Below are 20,639 nucleotides of genomic sequence, written 5' to 3'. Positions count from 1 at the left end.
GTTTTCATTAGCAATCAATATTTTTTGCATATTTTATATATTTTATTTTTATGTTAATAGAGCTGAAAATCTTTAATATAGCTATTAATTGTATTGCTTTTTATTAAACGTCTGAAAGCGTGTCAAGTTTGTGTCAAAGGTTGATTGAAGAGACAAAAACAAAAACATTGTGAGTTCCTTCCAGCAAAATGTTATTTATGCTATGTTGTGTTAAAAATAAATTTGTAAGAAGTGTTGGAACCTGCTTCCGTTTTACTTCAAGATACATAACTTATGTTCAAGGTCAATCACCAATTAATGAAGGACCTGGTAAAAGTAGAGTTAGAGAGTACTTTTATTACATCGATCATCAGGGACAGGTAGGAATAGGTGTGTGAGACGGTCACAGTGCATTTCGGCCGCCAATCATTTCGGCCGCCGGTTATGGAACAACCAAATTCATGAAACTCCAAAAAGGACAAAATATGGCATGATCATTTCGGCCGCCAGGTATGGCGCGCCAAATTGAAATAGCCAGAAATAACTGTACAGAATTACAGTGAAAAAAAATAACTTTATCAAGTCTATGGAACGCCACAGAGAATTATGGACATTTAAACTAGAGATCAGTTGTGCAATGGGCTAAAAACTTCAGCATCAACTCCTTCTTATAAAAAAATATCATTAATATTCACTGTAGTGATGGCAATGTGCACGCTATAAATATCGCTTGCTGTTTCTGGAATTGAAGACCGCCGATTCGGCTTAATAATACACTATTTAGTAAAATATTAACATTTTAACACACAAGGCGTGTCATACATATTCAAGAATAATTACAATTCTGGCGGCCGAAATTAACAATACATATTTTGTCCTTTTTGGCGTTTCATGAATTTGGCAATTCCATAACCGGCGGCCGAAATGACTGGCGGCCGAAATGATCAGACACCTGTGAGACTGAGACCATGTCAGTGTTTTAAAGTAGAACTTGAGATGTTTGTGGTGGTATGACATGACAATATAACATAACAGACAATGTGTGTGATAATATTTTAAATTTATTAAAGTTGTACTAGGCCTTAATATTATAAAGCAAGGGTCTTTTTGGCCTAGACCTATAGTCATAGTTTAAGATTTATTGTAATTTTCATTGATATTTTTTTCAGCTTTTCTTAGATGACACAAAAGTGAAGAACTTCATTACATGTTTTAAAGGTATAATTGTTGAAAAGAGAATTTTTTAATAAATTATTTTTTTAACCAAACATCAAATTAATGAATCACAATCTTGCATTTCATTTATTAAATAGAACATTGCAGAAATTGTCAAAATTATCTTAATTATTTTTATCTTTCAGATAAAAAATTCTTGGCATTCTTCTTCAAACGAATGAAGGTAAATAAAAGTGGTGTCTATACAGATGAATTTCCTTACGTGTCCGTCTGTGGTCCTGAACTCAATTACATCAGATGTGATGATCGTCCTATCGTATACACGAATATAGTTGAAACAGATGATGGTGATTTACTTTCATATAACCATGCCCATGATAAACTGACAGTAGATTTTCAACCTGACAAAATATGTATGTTACCACACAGCGGAAGAGTTTATTATCCCACTAAAGAGAAATATGGACATGTGGCATTAGTGAAGTCCAGTCTTGCAATAGAGTTTAGTCCTTATTTTGAATTTGGTGAGAAAGGTGAATATGCCCCACCAACACATTTCAATTGGAAAGGAACTAGGTATACCTTAACAAATGATATGTTGAAATATGTAATGGACTTTGATGGTGGTGGTACACAAGTGCAATAAATATTGAGCAGCAAAGTGGTTGACTAATATTTCCCATGATGTTGAGCAGAGAGTAAAGGATTGTCAAATATAAAATTAAATAAAAGGATTAGGATCTACAGATTAAAACTTTTCACAAGAATAATCCACAAATAGGATCAGTAAGATTGTAGATTTAAGACATTAATGGTTATAATAAATATTGAATACATAGCAAAATAGGCAAACTTGTATGTTTCCATGTATCTTTATTTTATTTGAAATTGCACCACAAGAAAAATAAACCATTTTACACATACACTAGTCTATTGGCAATAATATTTACATTAATGGAAAATGTGAATGATAAACACAAAATGTGAATGATAAACACAAAATGTGAATGATAAACACAAAATCTGTTTACAAGTATAAAGTGCACATTATATATTCTTAATTTACTATGAAAAATGAACTTTATTTTACTCCACAAAACCAAATAATTATATTTAACAAAACAATAAATCAAGAAAACGACAATGATTTGTATATTTGCTGTTGTTACAGTATGTTAGATATTATCTGTACAAAATAAACTGTTTTATATAATAACTTTGGAATGTTGAATACTAAATGTATACACATGATAAATGAGCATCAAAATTATTAAATACTTGACAATTATTAGACGAAAAATACACAATATATAGAGAAGGATTAAAGGCACTACGGAAGTCATTGGTAGAGTGTAATTGTACTTAAGTTTAAACTTAAGTATTTAGTACTTAAGTGCATGGCAACAGCAGGTACATATAATTGCCTACATGATTATTTACATAGATGTACACATAATAATTAAGTTACACAGCTGTATATAAGTTTTATACTACTTCTCCGCAAAGACAAAAGTTATAAAATATTGCTCAGTTCTCACAAGGTTTTTAATAGAAAGGTTTCGAGGTAGAATTACAGACCTGCCAACATTAAAAAATAATCATCTTTATCCCATCTTTGTGACTGTAGAAAAGGCACAGTTTTCCACACACAAAAATGCATTAAACATATTTTGTTTTATACCAAAATAAAATAAGAAAAAAATGGATAGGCTGTAGAAATGGGGAAGAACAAAAAAAAAGAAAGAAATGAGGAGAAAATGAGAATGTTGGCAGGTAAACAGACATGGTTCACTGAATTCTACCAGTAGAAAGATTGCAGCAAATTGCCGCCCTCTATAGTTTCATATAATCTAAAATTAAGAATATTTAATTGTACTCTTATTTTTAGCTTGAAAAACAGAAATCATTAGAAATATTATTAGGTTGCTAAGCAATAATAATACAAATAAAAAGAACCAATCTACTTTAGAATAAATACACATTTCTATACAAATTTCTTCTGACTTCAAAGCAAAACAAATGCATCATATATATTTTAAGTACTGATATACATTTTGTAAATAAAAACAATAAAATATCACAACTTGTATCAAAATACTAACCCCTAGGGTGCAAATAAAGTGATGTTTAATATATAAACATTACTTTTTTATTACTCATAGTATTTTTTTACTTAACCCATAAAATCCTATAACTATAATATTCCACTTATCATATCCAAATGTGCACACACTAGCTTTGAAAAAAAAATATAATCATATACATTATTTTCTTTAAAATGAATTTCTTACTGTTGATGCCAAACCATGTATGTGTCACAACATACCTTTGTACTGTGCGGTCCAATGTTTGCATCATCAGTGAGAATCTCTACTGAACACCTGGGTAGTACCAGGTTTAACCCACGATAAGCCTGAACTCTGACATCATCAGTGAGAATCTCTACTGAACACCTGGGTAGTACCAGGTTTAACCCACGATAAGCCTGAACTCTGAGCATTCTTCATTCCAGGCTCGTCGTCTAATGATGACTGTTGAATTAAAATTAAAAACATTATTAGTATTTTAAATTATCATTAAATGTCATAGTGAAGCAAAGATTATTATCATAAGTAAAAGGTTACTACTGTAGGAACAACATAGATGATGATGTATGATGATGATTAACATAATAATGACAAAGAAATCAAGGAAGAGGAGACTTCATCCATTTAAAAAAAAAATTCACTAAATGAAAATGTGTACAGAAACTGGTTAAAGATTCTAAATCTTTGGCCACGCAACCCAGAAAGACAAGTTTAAATGACATAAAATGATGATATTGATATTGATGATGAAACGGTTGATAAAAATGATAATGATGATGAAACGGGTGATAAAACAGAGGATTATAAACGTTGGAATTCCCTTACCCCACTTATTAAGATTCATGAAAGACAAACCTTCGCCTCACAGATGCTATGTTTAACTTTGTCATGTGTTTCATCTGGTAGTTCACTGAACCTAATCGCATGCGGATCGTCACTGTCGGGCGCTTCATACATTTTACTCTTACACAACTGAACAGACTCCAAAACTTTGCTTTTAAATAATTCTTGATCATTGTCGTACCTTTATTAAAAATTGTAAACAGGTGAGTGATTTGAATACTGTATACACAATATCAAACAGTTTTTACTACTAGTTTTTAAAAACTAAAGTTTGGCGTTAAGCTGCAGATTTGTTATAATTATTTCTTGGCTATACCATTTGATAAATGCATAGCAATATATTGTGTACTATACAATGTTCCTTTATAAATTATAAGATCTATTAAATCATCTACAGTCTAAAAATAGATTTTTTAAAAACAATATTAGTATTGTACTTATATACATGTACTTAATGTAGTTATACAGTGAGGTACTTACAAGGCAGCTGCTTGGGGATTCAATGGCAATTTAGTGTCTATTTTGTAAAACACTCTTCTTGCATAAAGCAATATCTGCCAAATATGATTAACACCTCGCTTCCATTTTGGAAATGCCCTCTTCACATCCAACTCGCCTGTCATAACGTCAATTACGGGATGAAAGATTGGTATTTTAAAAATCAATCTCTAAAAGTAACAAAAACAATGCATTTAGTAATGGAAGCACAACTTACTGTTTTTACTGTTCTTGTAGTGTAGTCATCTTCTTCTCAAGACACATGGCTGTCATTGACGGATACTTAGTATCAGTTTACTCCACTGCTGGAGTACTTAAGATCCATGTTTATACCATGCTATACACTTTTATTTTAATTTTTGATTTATATAAAAACCACTTGGGGGTGGTCAGTTAACTCCCAGTCTCTTAATCCAAATAAATGCACTTAAATACATCATAAACACATATTTTATTTTATACCCTAGTTATTATACAGTAATAAGAATACATTCATTATTTGTCTATACTGCAAGTACGTACCGGACACTCTCCATCAGGATAATTGTCAGGAATGATAAGATCAAACTTAAATACACCTTCTTGGTACATTCCTTGTCGAACAAAAAGTACACCAAACCAATCTTATCGGAAAAAAAAAAAACCTATCAACAATCATCAATTGATTGATTTGATATTAATAATATTTTCCCCCTGAATTTTGTTAAAATATGCTATTTGTTATTCACTTTGACCAGAAACTGTAATTTAATACAAAAAATAGTCAAATTGGCTGTCAACGAATGATTTTTTTGTCTTAAATTTTTTTTTATGGAAGTGAATAACATTATTAAAACTACAAATGGCCTGTCCAAAGTTTGATTTTATTAATCTTCATTTTTTCATTTTTAGGGGACAATACAGTACATCTTAGAAACATGCGATAAACTTACGAAGAGGTGATCCAGCTGAGGGTATGACATAAACACCTGGAAGTTTATTCTTCTGGAGTTGATTACTGAAAAAAGTAAATATCAAATATTATTGCTTCTGAACAATTTGCAGGATCTAATTCTAAGCATGTTACCAACACAAAGGTAAAATTCTATGTGTGTATTCTTTCTGAACATGGGAATGAGCCGTTAGGAGCTCCTTGTACCGGTCTCAGCATTACGTGGCAGTTCCTTGGGAATGAGCCGTTAGGAGCTCCTTGTACCGGTCTCAGCATTACGTGGCAGTTCCTTGGGAATGAGCCGTTAGGAGCTCCTTGTACCGGTCTCAGCATTACGTGGCAGTTCCTTGGGAATGAGCCGTTAGGAGCTCCTTGTACCGGTCTCAGCATTACGTGGCAGTTCCTTGGGAATGAGCCGTTAGGAGCTCCTTGTACCGGTCTCAGCATTACGTGGCAGTTCCTTGGGAATGAGCCGTTAGGAGCTCCTTGTACCGGTCTCAGCATTACGTGGCAGTTCCTTGGGAATGAGCCGTTAGGAGCTCCTTGTACCGGTCTCAGCATTACGTGGCAGTTCCTTGGGAATGAGCCGTTAGGAGCTCCTTGTACCGGTCTCAGCATTACGTGGCAGTTCCTTTCCACACTGCCTTTCTAGTATTTTTCAGCAAGTTACTTAATTTACAGCAAAGCGGACTGGGATCGGGAGTGCCTGTATGATACTTTGATAGTAATATGCCCAAACAACTCGGCTAATGCAATCATAATTTGTGAGTTTATTTTCCAGAATAAATTGAATTGACATACTATTCAGCTAATAAAGAGTATTCAAGGAAGTATGGTCCATAAGAGCCATTGGCACCAGTGAGGGAGTTCTGTCGTTCCTTCATTCTGGTAGACGATGCTGAGTAAGCTTGTTCAGGTGGAATCTTAGGAAGTTGTTTCTTAGTTACAGCACGCTTGGATGTTGTCAACTGATCTTCATCTAACTACAAGACACAGATTTTAAAATTTTACATGCTAATTATAAATTCTCAGACGCCTTTTTAATAGACACGTATACTAAAATATATATGATGCTATGATACTGTATGAATGCTACTTAACAACCAAAGCTAGATTATTGTCAAAATTACTATATACTGTACTTACACATATTTTAGAGAAAAACCATTCAACTAATTCTTCATCTGAAGAATCTGAGAGCATCATAATTATTGAACATGGTCTATGTTAGTACTGTCTATGTACAAGGCAATGGATACCTACAATTACCATGCAATACTCAATTATTAATTTCATCTCACATCATTCCAGCACATAGCAAGTCATTGATTGGCTAATACATACTAACCTAATTTGCATATAAAAAGGCTCAAGTCTAATTACAGTACTGATTCACAAATTTGTAAGGAATTGTTCAATTGTAATTTTACAAAACAAGAAATATATTAAATTCCGAAATATTCTTTTATTATTTTCCCATAAAGAGGACAAACAACTACCTGTATGATCAAGACGAGTTTTAATATTAGAACTGATAACTAAACATCACCTGTTTAGCAGTGTATTGTCCTACTTAATATTATAATGAGATTCAGCAGTCTTAATTACCATGGTAACAGCAAATCAAGTCATACAATTATTGCTAAATAGACTTTGCTCTCTATTGAGGTGTACTGAGTAGTTATTCATGACAAAGAGAGGGCGGCAGCCACAATTATCATTTCAAAACAATCCTTCTTTATTTCCATTCAGCATACACATTCTTAACCTAATTATAAATGAGCATAGTTCAAAGAAAAAAATGGAAAGTGGGAATCTCAGATCCATACTGTAGTAGTTTGAGTAGTACTTAGTAACAATATTATTAAAGTCTGGTCTAAATATTAGTTACATAGAAATTTTGTTTTTTAATATGCCATTTTAATGTTACAAACAGTTTCACTTATGACAAAATATTGGATGGAATAAAAACGATTAACCTGAACCAATGATCAACATATTGATCAACTACACTTGTTATGTCTCAAGGCTTGAGACATAACAAGTGTAGTTGAAGGGGTTACCAAACAGTAAACTCAAAATTCTACTATATAACCATGATACGACTAAATACTTCAACAAAACATACGGAATTCTTTTTTTCTATTAAACAAATATGCAAATTAGAGAAGTAACCTCCAAGTTTGTAAAGATCGTGTAAATTGTTTGTTTTTAAAGCTATTCACACAAACCACAACAATCACAAAAGGATATAAACGTATCATCCATTGGAAAATCTATTATATTGTGTTTGGTAGTCTACTTTACATATCTCGACAACCATGCACTTTTTTGTAAAGATTGTACAGTAGAATGATTATCTCACCAACATAAACTCGTAATTATTGTAAAATTATAATAGCACATCCAATTAGGAGTTAAAATTATACGATAGAAGATATTGTTCAGTTAATTACAGAGAAATCGGATACATAAATATATTGTTGAAAGTTGCACAACTTACTTAGACATACATTGCCACACAACATTTACAATTGATCATAAATAACAAGAAAACCTTGACAAAGTGTGTCTGTTATCTAAAAAAACATGATAGTATAGTATATCATAGAGAACAGTATATTATTGCAGAGCACTGGTAGTTTTTACAATTAATTATTTTCAAAGTTTTAGAATAAAGGAAGACTATTACAAGTTCCATCATATGTAATTTATATATTTTTGTGTTAGTATATGTTGAATAATTCAATAACAATGAATGAAGGTAATATTAACACAGACTATTAAAAAACGTTAATGAAAAGCTCACCTTAGCTTTAGCATCTGTCATTATACACCTTCCATGTACACTTAAAGAAATTCATTAAGCAAAATTTATCAAATCTGAAAATAAAATTTTAAAATGATGATTGAAGATCATAACAATGTCAAGCTTTAAATCCTAAATAGGTACTGCACAGTAATTTCACAAACTTGTTGTATGACAAAACAAAAGTACGCGAGCTTATTCATACATTTTCATGTTTATTTAATAATATTGGTTAGAAATAAACACTAACTTAGGCCTAGGCTTATTATTTTTCAATATTTAAAAAAAATGTAGCAGCTAGAGCCAAGAACTTAAGACTGCTTCACTATTATAGTAATATATTATTACTAGCCTATCCCCTTTTGGTTATAGCATTGATATGCCTACTTCTACTACTACTACTAGCTCGCTAGTAAGGGTGTATTCCTAGTAAGTAGGATAGGCCTAGCCTAGTAGTAGCCTACTACACTACTGCTGGCCTAGCTAGGCCTAGTTAGTAGGCCTACTAGCTCCTGACCACCGTTTGTTAATTTAATATTAATCACTTGTTTAGCCATTATATAGTACTATATTGTCTTCTACTATTACCTGTTGTAATCAAATAAACGTTAATACATTCGCAGGTCTATATTTATTTAACAATATGTCTGCTAAAGACAAAATTCTAGGCCCAGAGTATTGCAAAAAAGTAGCATCTCTAGCGGCAAGTCTAGCCTCTCACTCGCCTGCGCCTCTGTTGCTGCTGCACTTTTCTGAACGCGAACGGCTAGCTGACTATTAAAGAAACAACACGACCAATAGAGGGCGTTTATTCACTTTATTATCAAGGTGTCTTCTCTCCATTCAACTCATTTTAATAGTCACGAACATATTTTATCTCTCCATTTAACTCCTAAATGTATTTTTATTTTATTGACAGCCATTGGTCAGGTGAATGATGTCACAAGGTGTCTTCTCTCCATTCAACTCATTTTAATAGTCACGAACATATTTTATCTCCCCATTTAACTCCTAAATGTATTTTTATTTTATTGACAGCCATTGGTCAGCGTGAATGATGGTGGTTTGGAGTTGAAATGTGTGATGTGGTCTACAACAATTAAACACAAAACGGTATCATATACTGTAAATAGATATATTGTATGTTAGCACAATATTTTATCAAATACAGTAAGAATCCCAACAAATGGGTGCCTTCAGAATAACGAAATTAATAACAATGATTCTCTAGGTTACATTAGTGAATTTTAAATATTAATAGCATGGAGATTATGTTAAATTATTTTAATTTATTATTTAAAAAGTGAATCAAAATTTCATACTTATTTACAATAAAAAATGTGGAGGTTCAGCTCCTACTTAAGCAAAGTCTTGATTGGTGGCATATGAAGCAGTGTCTACATAGTTTATACACATAATAATTTAACAAACAAATTGTACATTCTTTTATTATTGTGCAGAATCTGTGCCCTCGTCTCACTAAAATAAAAAAAAAAAGTATAACATGATTTAAAAATGTAACCCTGTCTGCTTTTTATAGCCCATGTAATAATAAATATGTTGAGGAATAATAGTACACACACCATTAGATATTATTCTGTTGCGACAACTGTATTTTGATTCTGAATTCTACCTTAAAAATGTAAACATCGACAGGGGAAAAGAACGACAAAGTCAATACGTACAAATATTACATACTGTAAATGTAAATATAGTGATTTAACAGTGCGACTCTTTTTATATTAATATAAATAATTGTATACAGTATAAACAGTGTAATGACGTAGGGGATCATGAGGATGAAGCTTGTACAGTATAAACAGTGTAATGACGTAGGGGATCATGAGGATGAAGCTTGTATAGAATGATCTTGATTGTCCGTAGTGGATCCAATCACAGCATCAAAAGCAGAGGTAGCAGAATGTTCTAAGTTACAATTCTTTGATGGCGGACAAATGGACTCTGTAAATTGAGTGAGTAATATACTTTGTTCAATATCATCCTGGCAACGGTCAGTTGGTAACGCATCATCAGTATCTTTCTGATTCTCATTCATATGTGCTTTTATAATTTCTAAGTCTCGTGCAATACCTGCAATCATGTTACTTGCCGTGAGACTCACACCTTTCCCTTGTTTGTTCTCTTTAGGAACATTCTGGGAAGCTTTAGCTTTCATGGCTAATTCTTGTTGTCGTCCTTTCTTTTTAATTTTAATTCTTTTAGATCGCCTAGTTCCTACTTGATCGGTTTCCGTATTTAAAGCACTATCTGCGTTACTCAAGTAGTCTACTTCCAAGATCTCATCTAGTCTTTCAATCATGTTTTTACTCTCCGTTTTGGAGGAAGTGAATTTGTTCCTCTTAAACCTTGAACATGTGTGATTCCTATTGTATCCCTTGTTGCATTTCTCACACCTATTTGGGTAATCATCTGTGTGTACTCGCATGTGGTCCGATAAATTTGTTTTGCGACAAAACTTTTTGTCGCATATCTGGCAACGGAATGGTTTAACGCCGCTGTGCGATATTACGTGAGCTTTCAACTTGTCCGGTCTGTTGAATTCCGACTTGCATCCGGTTACAGATTGAAATGGGCATTTGAAGCGCTTTACAGGATTGTGTATCAACATGTGACGTTTCAGCTTATCTTTACGATTGAAAGCTGCCTGGCATATTTCACATCGAAATGGTTTATATCCAGAATGAATTAATTGATGAGTCTTGAGGTAATGTTCTGTCTTGAAGTATTTATCGCACATCTCGCATCGAAACGTACCTACACTGGTGTGAGTCGGTAGATGGCGCCGCAAGTTACGCTCACTTGGGAATACCTTTCCACAATGAGTACAGTCAAAGCGGTGGTTTGTTGTAGCGTTGTGGTGATCTAGAGCTGCTTGTGTTGAATACTTACTCATACATTTATTACAACGAAAAGTTCTGGAAAAAATAATAAAAATAATCAAATCAATGAACACATTTTGTCACATTCTCTTATAGTCCAGTCAAAAATCACCCTCACCATGGTATAAGAACGTACCCTAATAAAATTTCATCCGTAGGTTCTACGTATATAGGTAATAACATTTCTTGATGTTGCGTCTTGCAAAACTTGAGATTTTACGAGAAATTTAGACTTTGATACCCAATTTATAACCGCCTCATGTCGTATTATTGTGTACAGCGAATGCGACGAAGCGTGACTGAAATTACGAGACGCCGTTAGCGCCCGTTGAAAAATGCATTAACAAAGCTAAAAACCTACAAAACTAATAGTTTATACAATAATTTAAATATAGTTTACAATAAATTGTATAATAAAATACATAACATATGCAGTGGGAAAGCCACTTCGCGTTTTGACCGTTAAATCGTGTAAAATCGACTTACTTCCGCATTGACGATTTTGAAGCGCCACCTATCGTTGAAAACTGAAACCACGATTTTTCGTCGCCTAGCAAATAAGTGCTGTTTTATTTTAAGCTCTCAAGAATATTTAAGAACCGCCCAACATTACCTATTATGGTAAAAGCATTTCCTAATAAGTATAATTGAATAACCAATCGGTTTTCTTCAAAGAAACCGAAGCTAATACAATACATTCGGCGACTGAAGTCGGGACTCGTGAAATTTATAAATGTGGTACGATTTGACTACTGTTTTGTTGTCCATTTTCTGAATAGTCGGAGGTGCATCCCAACAAATTAAAAAAATTGTAATCAATTGTTTTATCAAGAATAATATTAGTTTAATCGAGTATGATATATTTCTATCCTGTTCAAAATGTGTTGGTGTATTCTCAGGCCTCGAAAGGTAGGTACATTTTCTAGCTGTGAGCGTGGTTTCGGCAACGCGAGACACGTGTGTCAGTATAGGCGATAGCGAGACGTGTGTTGGTACTGTGTTGATGCTGATCCGATAGTCGTTAAGTTGTACTGATTACGAGTATCATTGGTCCTGGCCGGCCTAGCCTGGTGATCTGATCCCCCCCAAAAAATACTTTTTTTCAATCAGTATTAATATTATTTTATTTTTCATTTATTATTTGATTTATTAGGCTCAATAGATGCCTAGCTAGGCTACTAAGTATAGGCCTAGATTATATAAATAATAATAGTAAATACTGTAATTTAATTAATAAAATACAGCTTCCATTTGCCTTACTTTTATGTCATCATATAATATTATAATTATATATACAACCAGACATTAACATTTTTTTTAAATAATATTTATTATTTTTTCTGACACTTTCAGGAATCGTTGATGATGCAGAGTTCTTTGTCTTTGTGACTTCAAACTGAGAGTGAAGTGGATAAAAAGATGACACCGGTACCTATCGACATTGTCATACCCAAACTATAATTTAATTATTTAAAACAAAATGTTGAATTACAAATATATATGTATGTTGCAGAGGATTTAGATGAATTACAATACAAATATTTATGTTGAATGCAAACCTACTACACTATACTCTGTAAATGATGTTATTGTCATGTGGTAGACCTTAAAAATTGAATATTTATTGTATGTTAGGCCTATTTTATATTTTATTAATACTGTATTAGTTTAATATTACTATTAATTTTTATTATACAGTACTAGGCCCCTAGGCCTAGTTTGTACATGTTTTTACCCCAAAAAAATGAATAAATAATTTGTTATTCAATCTAATTGCTTGTTTGTTCATCAATAACAAAACAATTGTAAGCAAGTATATAACAGTTCTTGTTAGCCGCTTATTTCAGGTCATATTATTAATATTAGCTAGGCCCGACGCGCCCGATCACAACGTCACTAAGTGACTTTCCGCCCCTGGAACAATCGCTCGCTAATAGGGCTAGGCCTCGGACTCGTATAAAAGCTATTATAATAGTTATGATAAATATTCCTCAACTAAAATGTTTACTGTGATAAATAAACAAGTAATAATATACGTTGTATTGGAATGTATTTATTTATATGAATTCTTATACGCGGACAATTATAAACATCGCGTATATCGTTCGCTATAAATAAATTCATAAACACGATGACGATGTGTTTACAAAATGGCGGTTTCGCTAGTTTTCGATGGAACAAATAGTGGTACCTTTAGTTTGAATAGTCGGAGCTGCATCCCAACCACCGAATTTTGTATCTTAATATCGTATTCTGTAGATTATTAATTTTTCTAACAGGGATTTTAAATTCAGGACTGTTCAATTTTTCTAAATATTTTATTTTAATGATTTTCTAGGGTACAATTTCGGAAAAAAGACATTGGTTGATTTTGCCGTTAAATTACAGATTATCGTTTTGTTCAAATACATTTAATTTTACATGACAATATATTAAAACCATTTATGAATTTATTTCACTAACAACATTTTTCCGATAATCAACTAAATTTACAAATATTGTGTTTTTCCAACACCCTAAAATTTAGCCATTTTGAACTAAATTAGAAAAGTAGGGCGCCCTCTCCGAGTCGAAATTTGACACGATTTGTCGACTGGCTGTCCCACTGTATAGATAAAACTCAAATATAAACTAAAATATTTACAGATATGTGTTTAAAAATGTACAAATCAAAATGGCCTTCCATAAAATAAAGTGCGCCCTCATGAGTCATACTTTTATCGGACTTGTATGGAATGGTTATACAAGGCATTAATATATGAAACCCGATGCGATTTGTTAGTTATTGCCTCTGCAAGAGGCAGAATATTATATTTTCACAAATATATTTCTATTTTTTATCATGGAAAAAAGGATTGTATATATTTAAACACATTACAACCTCCAGTCTACCATCATGATGGATTAAGTGAATTGCGCCGTATTGTATATCTGCTAAAGCGTAATAATCTCCTAGTTATCTACCTAGTTTTATTCTGGACATTCTTTTTTTTTCACAGCATTACTTGCGTGGATATCACAATGCATTGTATATTCGCGATTATAGTCAATGTTAATTTGAGTAAGAATCATTTTTATATGACAGTCCATTTCGCGTATACGATTTAAATGAATAAAGTCGTCTGAAATATTTTCTTATTGGTTATCCGCAACGAAGTTAATCCTTGTGATTGTTAGTTTTGTTTAAGTTTCTTTGAATTGATTCATCCATATCGTATGATGTGTGAGACAATTTCGTCTTTTAGAAAATGTAATCCTGCCACCGAATATTCTTTATGTTCGAGACGTCTGACGGATAACTTTTACGTTTAATTAACTAATCTACATCTTCACTTTTTGGGACAATAGCCTACATCTTCGTTGCGTTTTAAAACGTCATTTATAAGCAATTGAATAAGCCAACAAATTAAACTACAGTGTTCTTCCAAGCTTTATAAATATTATTCAAATTCATTAAAATGCGTCGGACTCGGCGGAAAACAATATTTGAAATAAATGCATATAAAAAGTTTTTTGTGGACTTTACTTTCTCGTCCCAAGTTAGAACTTTCAGGTCAGGCCGTGGAGGTGAACCAATCGTTTATGACATGCTTTTGTGTATAAAATGTCCAATAATAATTATCATTGTAGGACTACTCTCCACCAAAAAAACTTTATATTAGAATGTATTTATTACGTCACGTCTTAAAAAAAAGGAGAATTGGGTAATACTGTATGTTGTCGTTTCTCGCGAATCTTACATCACACTCCCACATCTCACTATCTTTTATTTAGTGAAATGTGAATGGTGGAAAAACGGGAAAATACGTTAACTTTAGAATACTTTGAATTCTGGAAGACGACTTCGAACTTAAAGAATCGTCATAAATGACGTTTATTGGCTCAAACTTCACACATCGGTACGATGTGGAGGCTAGACGGATTCAGAGAGGATCAAACCGGCAACTCCTCCTCATTGGCAGTGGGGGAAGTGGTTGGTGGCGGCGGGTGAAAAGGGAAAATGAAAAATGTTGATTTAGATGAATCCCGACCAGCCCCTTTGATACGCTCTAAATAATTGTAGGAAAGTGAAAGGCCTACTTGAGGTAGTATCTTTCGTATAGGCCTACGCGTAATTGATTATCCTTAAATGATTGGTTCTTACTCTAATTAAGATTAGAATCGCGAATGGCAGTTCAAAATATGCAATGCATTGTGATATCCACGCAAGGAATGCTGTGGAAACAAAAATGTCCAAAATAAAACCAGCAGAACTAGTAAATCATTACGCTCCAGCAGATATACAAATATACACTTTATCCATCATGATGGTATACTGGAGGTTGTAATGTTTTTAAATATATACAATCCTTTTTTCCATGATAAAAAATATAAATAAATTTGTGAAAATAAAATATTATGCCTCTTGCGTAAAAAAAAGGCAATAACTAATAAACCGCATCGGGTTTCGTATATTTATTTATTCATATACAAGTCCGATAAAAGTATGACTCGTGAGGGCGCACTTTATTTTATGGAAGGCCATTTTGATTTGTACATTTTTAAACACATATCTGTAAATATTTTAGTTTATATTTGAGTTTTCTCTATATGTTATGTATTTTATTATACAATTTATTGTAAACTATATTTAAATCATTGTATAAACTATTAGTTTTGTAGGTTTTTAGCTTTGTTAATGCATTTTTCAACGGGCGCTAACGGTGTCTCGTAATTTCAGTCACGCTTCGTCGCATTCGCTGTACACAATAATACGACATGAGGTAGTTATAAATTGGGTATAAAAGTCAAATTTTCTCGTAAAATCCCAAGTTTTGCAAGACGCAACATCAAGAAATGTTATTACCTATATACATAGAACCTACGGATGAAATTTTATTAGGGTACGTTCTTATACCATGGTGAGGGTGATTTTTGACTGGACTATTATATCTTAAAAGACATAAACTAAATGTAACTGCACTCTAATAACAGAACTTGATGTTGAAGTCGGTGCTGAAAAAAAAACAACATTCTTTGAACCAATCTTGAAAAATAATAGTAAAAACAACAATAGTTTAAGCACAACAGCACATAATAGGGAGCTATCGATTTACGACAACCAAAGTATACCATGTTAATCCACTGTGCTCATACAGCGATATTGGGACATGCTCCACACAGTTTTGATGATTTCTAGGTCCTGACCGATAGCACATCAATGACCTGACCCGGGTAGGTCGTCGCAAATTTAAAGCTCCCAAATGTTTGTGCTAAAATAACAAAAAGAGAACTCACTTCTGCACTACTCTTGGACCTTGATTTGGATACAAACTGTGGGAGTACTGATGGACTCCTAACTCATAAAGAGAAGCAAAGTTCTTACAGCACATGTGACATCGGTACGACATTTCCATCTCATGCGTCTTGGTGTGTTCAAGAAATGATTCAAGGTTCTTAAACGTTTTACCACATGACTTTAGGATACACTTGAATACCTACAGATAACCAAGAAAAATGTGATTAAACAATTAAATAAAGTGTTTGTTAATGGCCATTTGGTGTATGACTGGATTGGACAGACGACAGCCAGCAAAAATGCAATTGAAATGTAAATGTTATTATAAGAGATAAAAGGAACAATTCCAGAAAAGTGAAAATAAACTTTCCTATTTAAATAAATACTTAAGTAGTCATTATGCGTTATTTTCTATGTTTGCAACAATCAAGCATAATTCTACCAAAGCAAATTACGAACTTAAAATGTTTTAACACTTACTTGTTCATTCTTATGTTGATTCATATGCGTTTTAAGTTTGAAGTAAGACTTGAAAGATTTATCACAAAAACTACAAAGGTATGAGTTATCAACAATAATGGACTCAGCAGTCTGTTGTGTTGTTACCATACATTCTTTGACTTGCTCTCCAACTACAAGATACAAAATATATTTACAGCATAAGCCACAAAATCTACTGAGAGTATTGTACATTACAATATTGGTTTTACAATGCATTCTTCTCTCCTGCTACAAGTTACAAAATCTACTGAGAGTATTGTACATTACAATATTGGTTTTACAATGCATTCTTCTCTCCTGCTACAAGTTACAAAATCTACTGAGAGAATCCATAGACTGTATGTATACATATTCTATTTTATTTCTGGTATAGCCAATAAAAGTCCTTGAAAAACTCTTACCAGTTTCCTGTTGTTGCTGTTGCACCATTTCATTTTCTTGACCTGCATTCTCCTCTTCACAATCTTTTGATGTTATTTTGCTTATTGGCTAAAAAAAAATTTCTTTTAGCTGGGTTTTGATTTATTGAAAGAACACCTATCAAATGTTTGAAAATCTACTAACTGGTTTTAATGCTCAAATTAAAAAAAAAAAAACCACCCCCAAAATAAACTCACCTTTTTCGGGAGTGTGTTACCACGTCCTGAGGGCCAAACCTTGTGTGTCTGCATGTGCTTTTTCACGTTAGATTTTTGTGCAAAGGCTCTGCCACAAACAATACATTGAAAAGGTTTTTCTCCAGTGTGACTGCGAATGTGCTGGTTTAAATCAAACTTCTTTGGGAATGTTTTATCACAATATGTACACTTATACTTGCCTTCTCGTTTTGCAGTTTTTATATTACTTCCAGCCGATTTATCACGAGCAAGTTCATTATAATCTTTCACAAAATTAATATAACTTAGGGTCTTTGGAACCTTACTCTGATTAACAAGTAGTTCTTCCTGAACCAGATTTTGAGTATTGTCAGCAATGTTGAGAAGAGGGGCTGTGGTTGGTGTTGGTCTAGCAATGCCAGGGGTGCTAAAAGTCACATGATTTTGAGACAAAGTTGCAAATGAAGCTGTGTTGATTGCAGCTACAGAAGTAAAACACTGCTGATTAACATTATTACGCTGAGGTTGAGTTTGCTGCGTCACAAATGGAACGCTAGTTAAATTATTAGTTTGAAGGACATTGTTTGGAAGATGATCCACTGAGCTAAATGGTGATATAAGTACCTCTTCACTAAGAATGACATTTTGAGCTGTTAGTTGAGCTAGAGGAGATTGTGAAACCGCTGTATTGAACTGGATGGAACGATTCAGATTATTCTGATTGATAGAGCTAGTAAACGCACTGTTTACTGATCGTGATATGTTAGCTAAGCAATTACTGTTTTTATGATTCATGAACATTGGCAGATTTGTGAACTGCTTCTTGCATTTACCACATTGAAACACATCTTCATCATCTGTAATTCAAATAAAGATATTGTTAATACTTTATACATGTTTTTGCATTTAAAAGCAAAGAAAGCGAGTAGAGTGGTAATACACTGTAATTATTACCAATATAAATACAGAGCAGATATTACTTAATATGTTTTTGCAAGATCAAAGAGTAAAAAGTTTTACAAAGAAAGCAAATGGTAATACACTGTATAATACAGACCTGCTTGTGGTGGTTCGTGTACAGATGTAGATGTCTCCAGTAATGACTGAACTGCTAATGCTGTTTGGTTATCAATACCTATGGGGGAAATGTTTCAGTTTACTACTGATATTCAATGACAATATACCATCTATATGCAGACCCTATCTATAGGCTATACTGTATAGCGATTGATTTTGACTTGCTTTGGGCCTTTGCATTGCAATTTATTTGTTTACTTTTTACTTGGGATCTCCCTTTTTGTATTTGCATTGTGGTTTGTTGTAGTGTAGTAGTATTAAATTAGGCCTATAGGCCTAGCCTAGTACCAGTCTTCTAGTACTAGGCCCTAGTATAAAGTAGCCTACTACTAGCTAGAGTAGATTATTATGTATTTTTCTGTGTTAACTAAACTAGGCCTATCCTAGGCCTAGTAGTAGGCCTATAGAACTAGGCCAATTAAATTTTATAAATATTATTGCTAGGCCTAGCATTTTCATTAACAGTACCATCATGTTCGACTACCAAAACGGGCGGGGGATCGGCGATCTCCCTTACTAGCTAGGAGGACACTTTCTAAATCTAGCCAGGCCGCCAATAGGCTAGGCCTAGCTAGGTAGCGCCCTATCTATGCTTGCCGTTGTTTGACAGACGAGTCATCTTTTTATATTGCTCGTCCACAATAAAGAAGAAATAAAGACTAAATATTTCTTTATGGAACAAAACATAATTCATAGAAGTATTACCCATAAATATGAGCAACAGACGCCCTAAAAAGATAACTAGTAATAAGCATAAAAAATAAATACAAACCAGATAGCGCTTCAAAAAGCGTTTGTGTCGCCATTTTTAGAGTTTTTTTACAGTTGTTGTCTGATTGGACAAATATGATCACATGACAGTTTACCCCACAAAATTCAATGTTGAGAAAATTGAGGGCGGCAAACATAAAATTTACCAGACCGAATACAGGTTGAAAAAAAAGTGCTCTCCCTGCCACCAGCACCAAGCAGGGAACATTTTCGCCAGTGTAGCGTAGCAAAAAGCTATACAAAACAACCTTATTGCTACTCATTTTGAAAATTGTGTAGCAAAAAATACAATACAAAACTATGTTTCTCGACTTAAAAATCAGTTTGATTAGCAATATTGCTTAACAAAATTTTTAAATGAAAATTTTCCCTGCCAAGAAGGCCCTGCTACAGCCTTTTGGGGTCGTTTCCAGCACATCACCAGATGCATTGATGTTGTTGCCTCATGCAGATGTGTGGTGGAAAAGGGACGTATAATTCTGTGAACCCCAAACACAGTTGCTCGCATTCCACCGACCAAATCGAACCCATGACTGAGCTAACTGGTCATTTTGGTTTTAACAAGATTAATATGATAGTTATGACGTAATGATGAATTACGTAATACATGTATAAATAAACTATTATCAGCTGTTTAGTCATGTACTACTTTGTGGCGCAATGGTTAATGCTCAGGTTTGAGTGCTCTCAGCTCTAGATTGGGTTTGGGATATATTTTTTTAAAGGAAAATTAATTTTTATTTTATTTTGAAACCCAAACCGACAGCAGAAATAAAGTCGCGAAATATCGCCAGAACCAGCATTGGTGAGTATTACAAACAATGTAAGCAAGTGAGTGAGGCATGCAATTCATGTGCACCATGCGGGCCTAGACTTGCCCCAAGTCTGTATTATCTTTTTTTTTTATTTATTTGTTTTTATTTCGACCGCGATTTTTGTCTGAAAATACAGACTTGTGAAACACGTATAGAAATCGATTTGCAGACTGCAAACATACGATAAGAATGACGTAGGTTATCATACCGTATTTGGCTATATGGGGCGGGTGGTATGTAATATGGATTTCGAATCAACCAATGATCATTTTGTTTCAAAATGAAAGAGATCGAGTACGTAGGCCTACCAGTGCTTAATGTACGATCGAGACTGTTGAAATATAAAATAGTAATGCCAAGTTGTTTTGTTTATTAATT

The 20,639-nt window shown here is 33.3% G+C and overlaps 3 protein-coding genes and 1 long non-coding RNA gene across 6 annotated transcripts; 2 read left to right on the top strand and 2 right to left on the bottom strand.

The window, feature by feature from the left end:
- The first annotated feature begins 151 nt into the window (after positions 1–151).
- LOC140056012 (UPF0598 protein CG30010-like) lies at positions 152–1,988 on the top strand. Its single transcript, XM_072101209.1, has 3 exons — positions 152–359; positions 1,149–1,197; positions 1,341–1,988. Exons 1-3 carry the CDS (start codon positions 189–191, stop codon positions 1,799–1,801), a joined length of 681 nt encoding a protein of 226 aa, XP_071957310.1. The 5' UTR covers positions 152–188; the 3' UTR covers positions 1,802–1,988.
- A 102-nt stretch (positions 1,989–2,090) lies between these two features.
- On the bottom strand, positions 2,091–9,084 carry LOC140056010 (AKT-interacting protein-like). 3 transcript variants are annotated; one of them, XM_072101207.1, is made up of 8 exons: positions 8,912–9,084; positions 8,324–8,397; positions 6,316–6,497; positions 5,516–5,580; positions 5,106–5,206; positions 4,566–4,753; positions 4,098–4,266; positions 2,091–3,686 (listed from the first exon to the last, which is right to left on the bottom strand). In XM_072101207.1, exons 2-8 carry the CDS (start codon positions 8,342–8,344, stop codon positions 3,585–3,587), a joined length of 828 nt encoding a protein of 275 aa, XP_071957308.1. In that variant the 5' UTR covers positions 8,345–8,397; positions 8,912–9,084; the 3' UTR covers positions 2,091–3,584. The 3 variants fall into 3 exon arrangements, with proteins under 3 accessions (XP_071957308.1, XP_071957309.1, XP_071957307.1); XM_072101208.1 differs by lacking the exons at positions 8,324–8,397; positions 8,912–9,084 and adding an exon at positions 6,661–6,831 and having other exon boundaries at positions 4,068–4,266; XM_072101206.1 differs by lacking the exons at positions 8,324–8,397; positions 8,912–9,084 and adding an exon at positions 6,661–6,825.
- A 48-nt stretch (positions 9,085–9,132) lies between these two features.
- Positions 9,133–19,627, bottom strand: LOC140056009 (zinc finger protein 341-like). The gene is made up of 7 exons (XM_072101205.1): positions 19,448–19,627; positions 18,656–18,733; positions 17,620–18,455; positions 17,404–17,491; positions 16,982–17,133; positions 16,501–16,700; positions 9,133–11,259 (listed from the first exon to the last, which is right to left on the bottom strand). The coding sequence occupies exons 1-7, from the start codon at positions 19,581–19,583 to the stop codon at positions 10,164–10,166; spliced, it is 2,586 nt and encodes an 861-aa protein (XP_071957306.1). The 5' UTR covers positions 19,584–19,627; the 3' UTR covers positions 9,133–10,163.
- LOC140056527 (uncharacterized) lies at positions 11,879–13,258 on the top strand. The gene is made up of 2 exons (XR_011846771.1): positions 11,879–12,132; positions 12,577–13,258. It is a non-coding gene; the product is annotated as an uncharacterized lncRNA (long non-coding RNA).
- Positions 19,628–20,639: the final 1,012 nt, after the last annotated feature.

The sequence above is a fragment of the Antedon mediterranea genome, chromosome 8 (genome assembly GCF_964355755.1).
Source record: "Antedon mediterranea chromosome 8, ecAntMedi1.1, whole genome shotgun sequence".
Taxonomy (NCBI): Eukaryota; Metazoa; Echinodermata; class Crinoidea; order Comatulida; family Antedonidae; genus Antedon; species Antedon mediterranea.
Note: the sequence above shows the minus strand (reverse complement) of the source record. Positions and strands in the feature narration are given on the sequence as shown.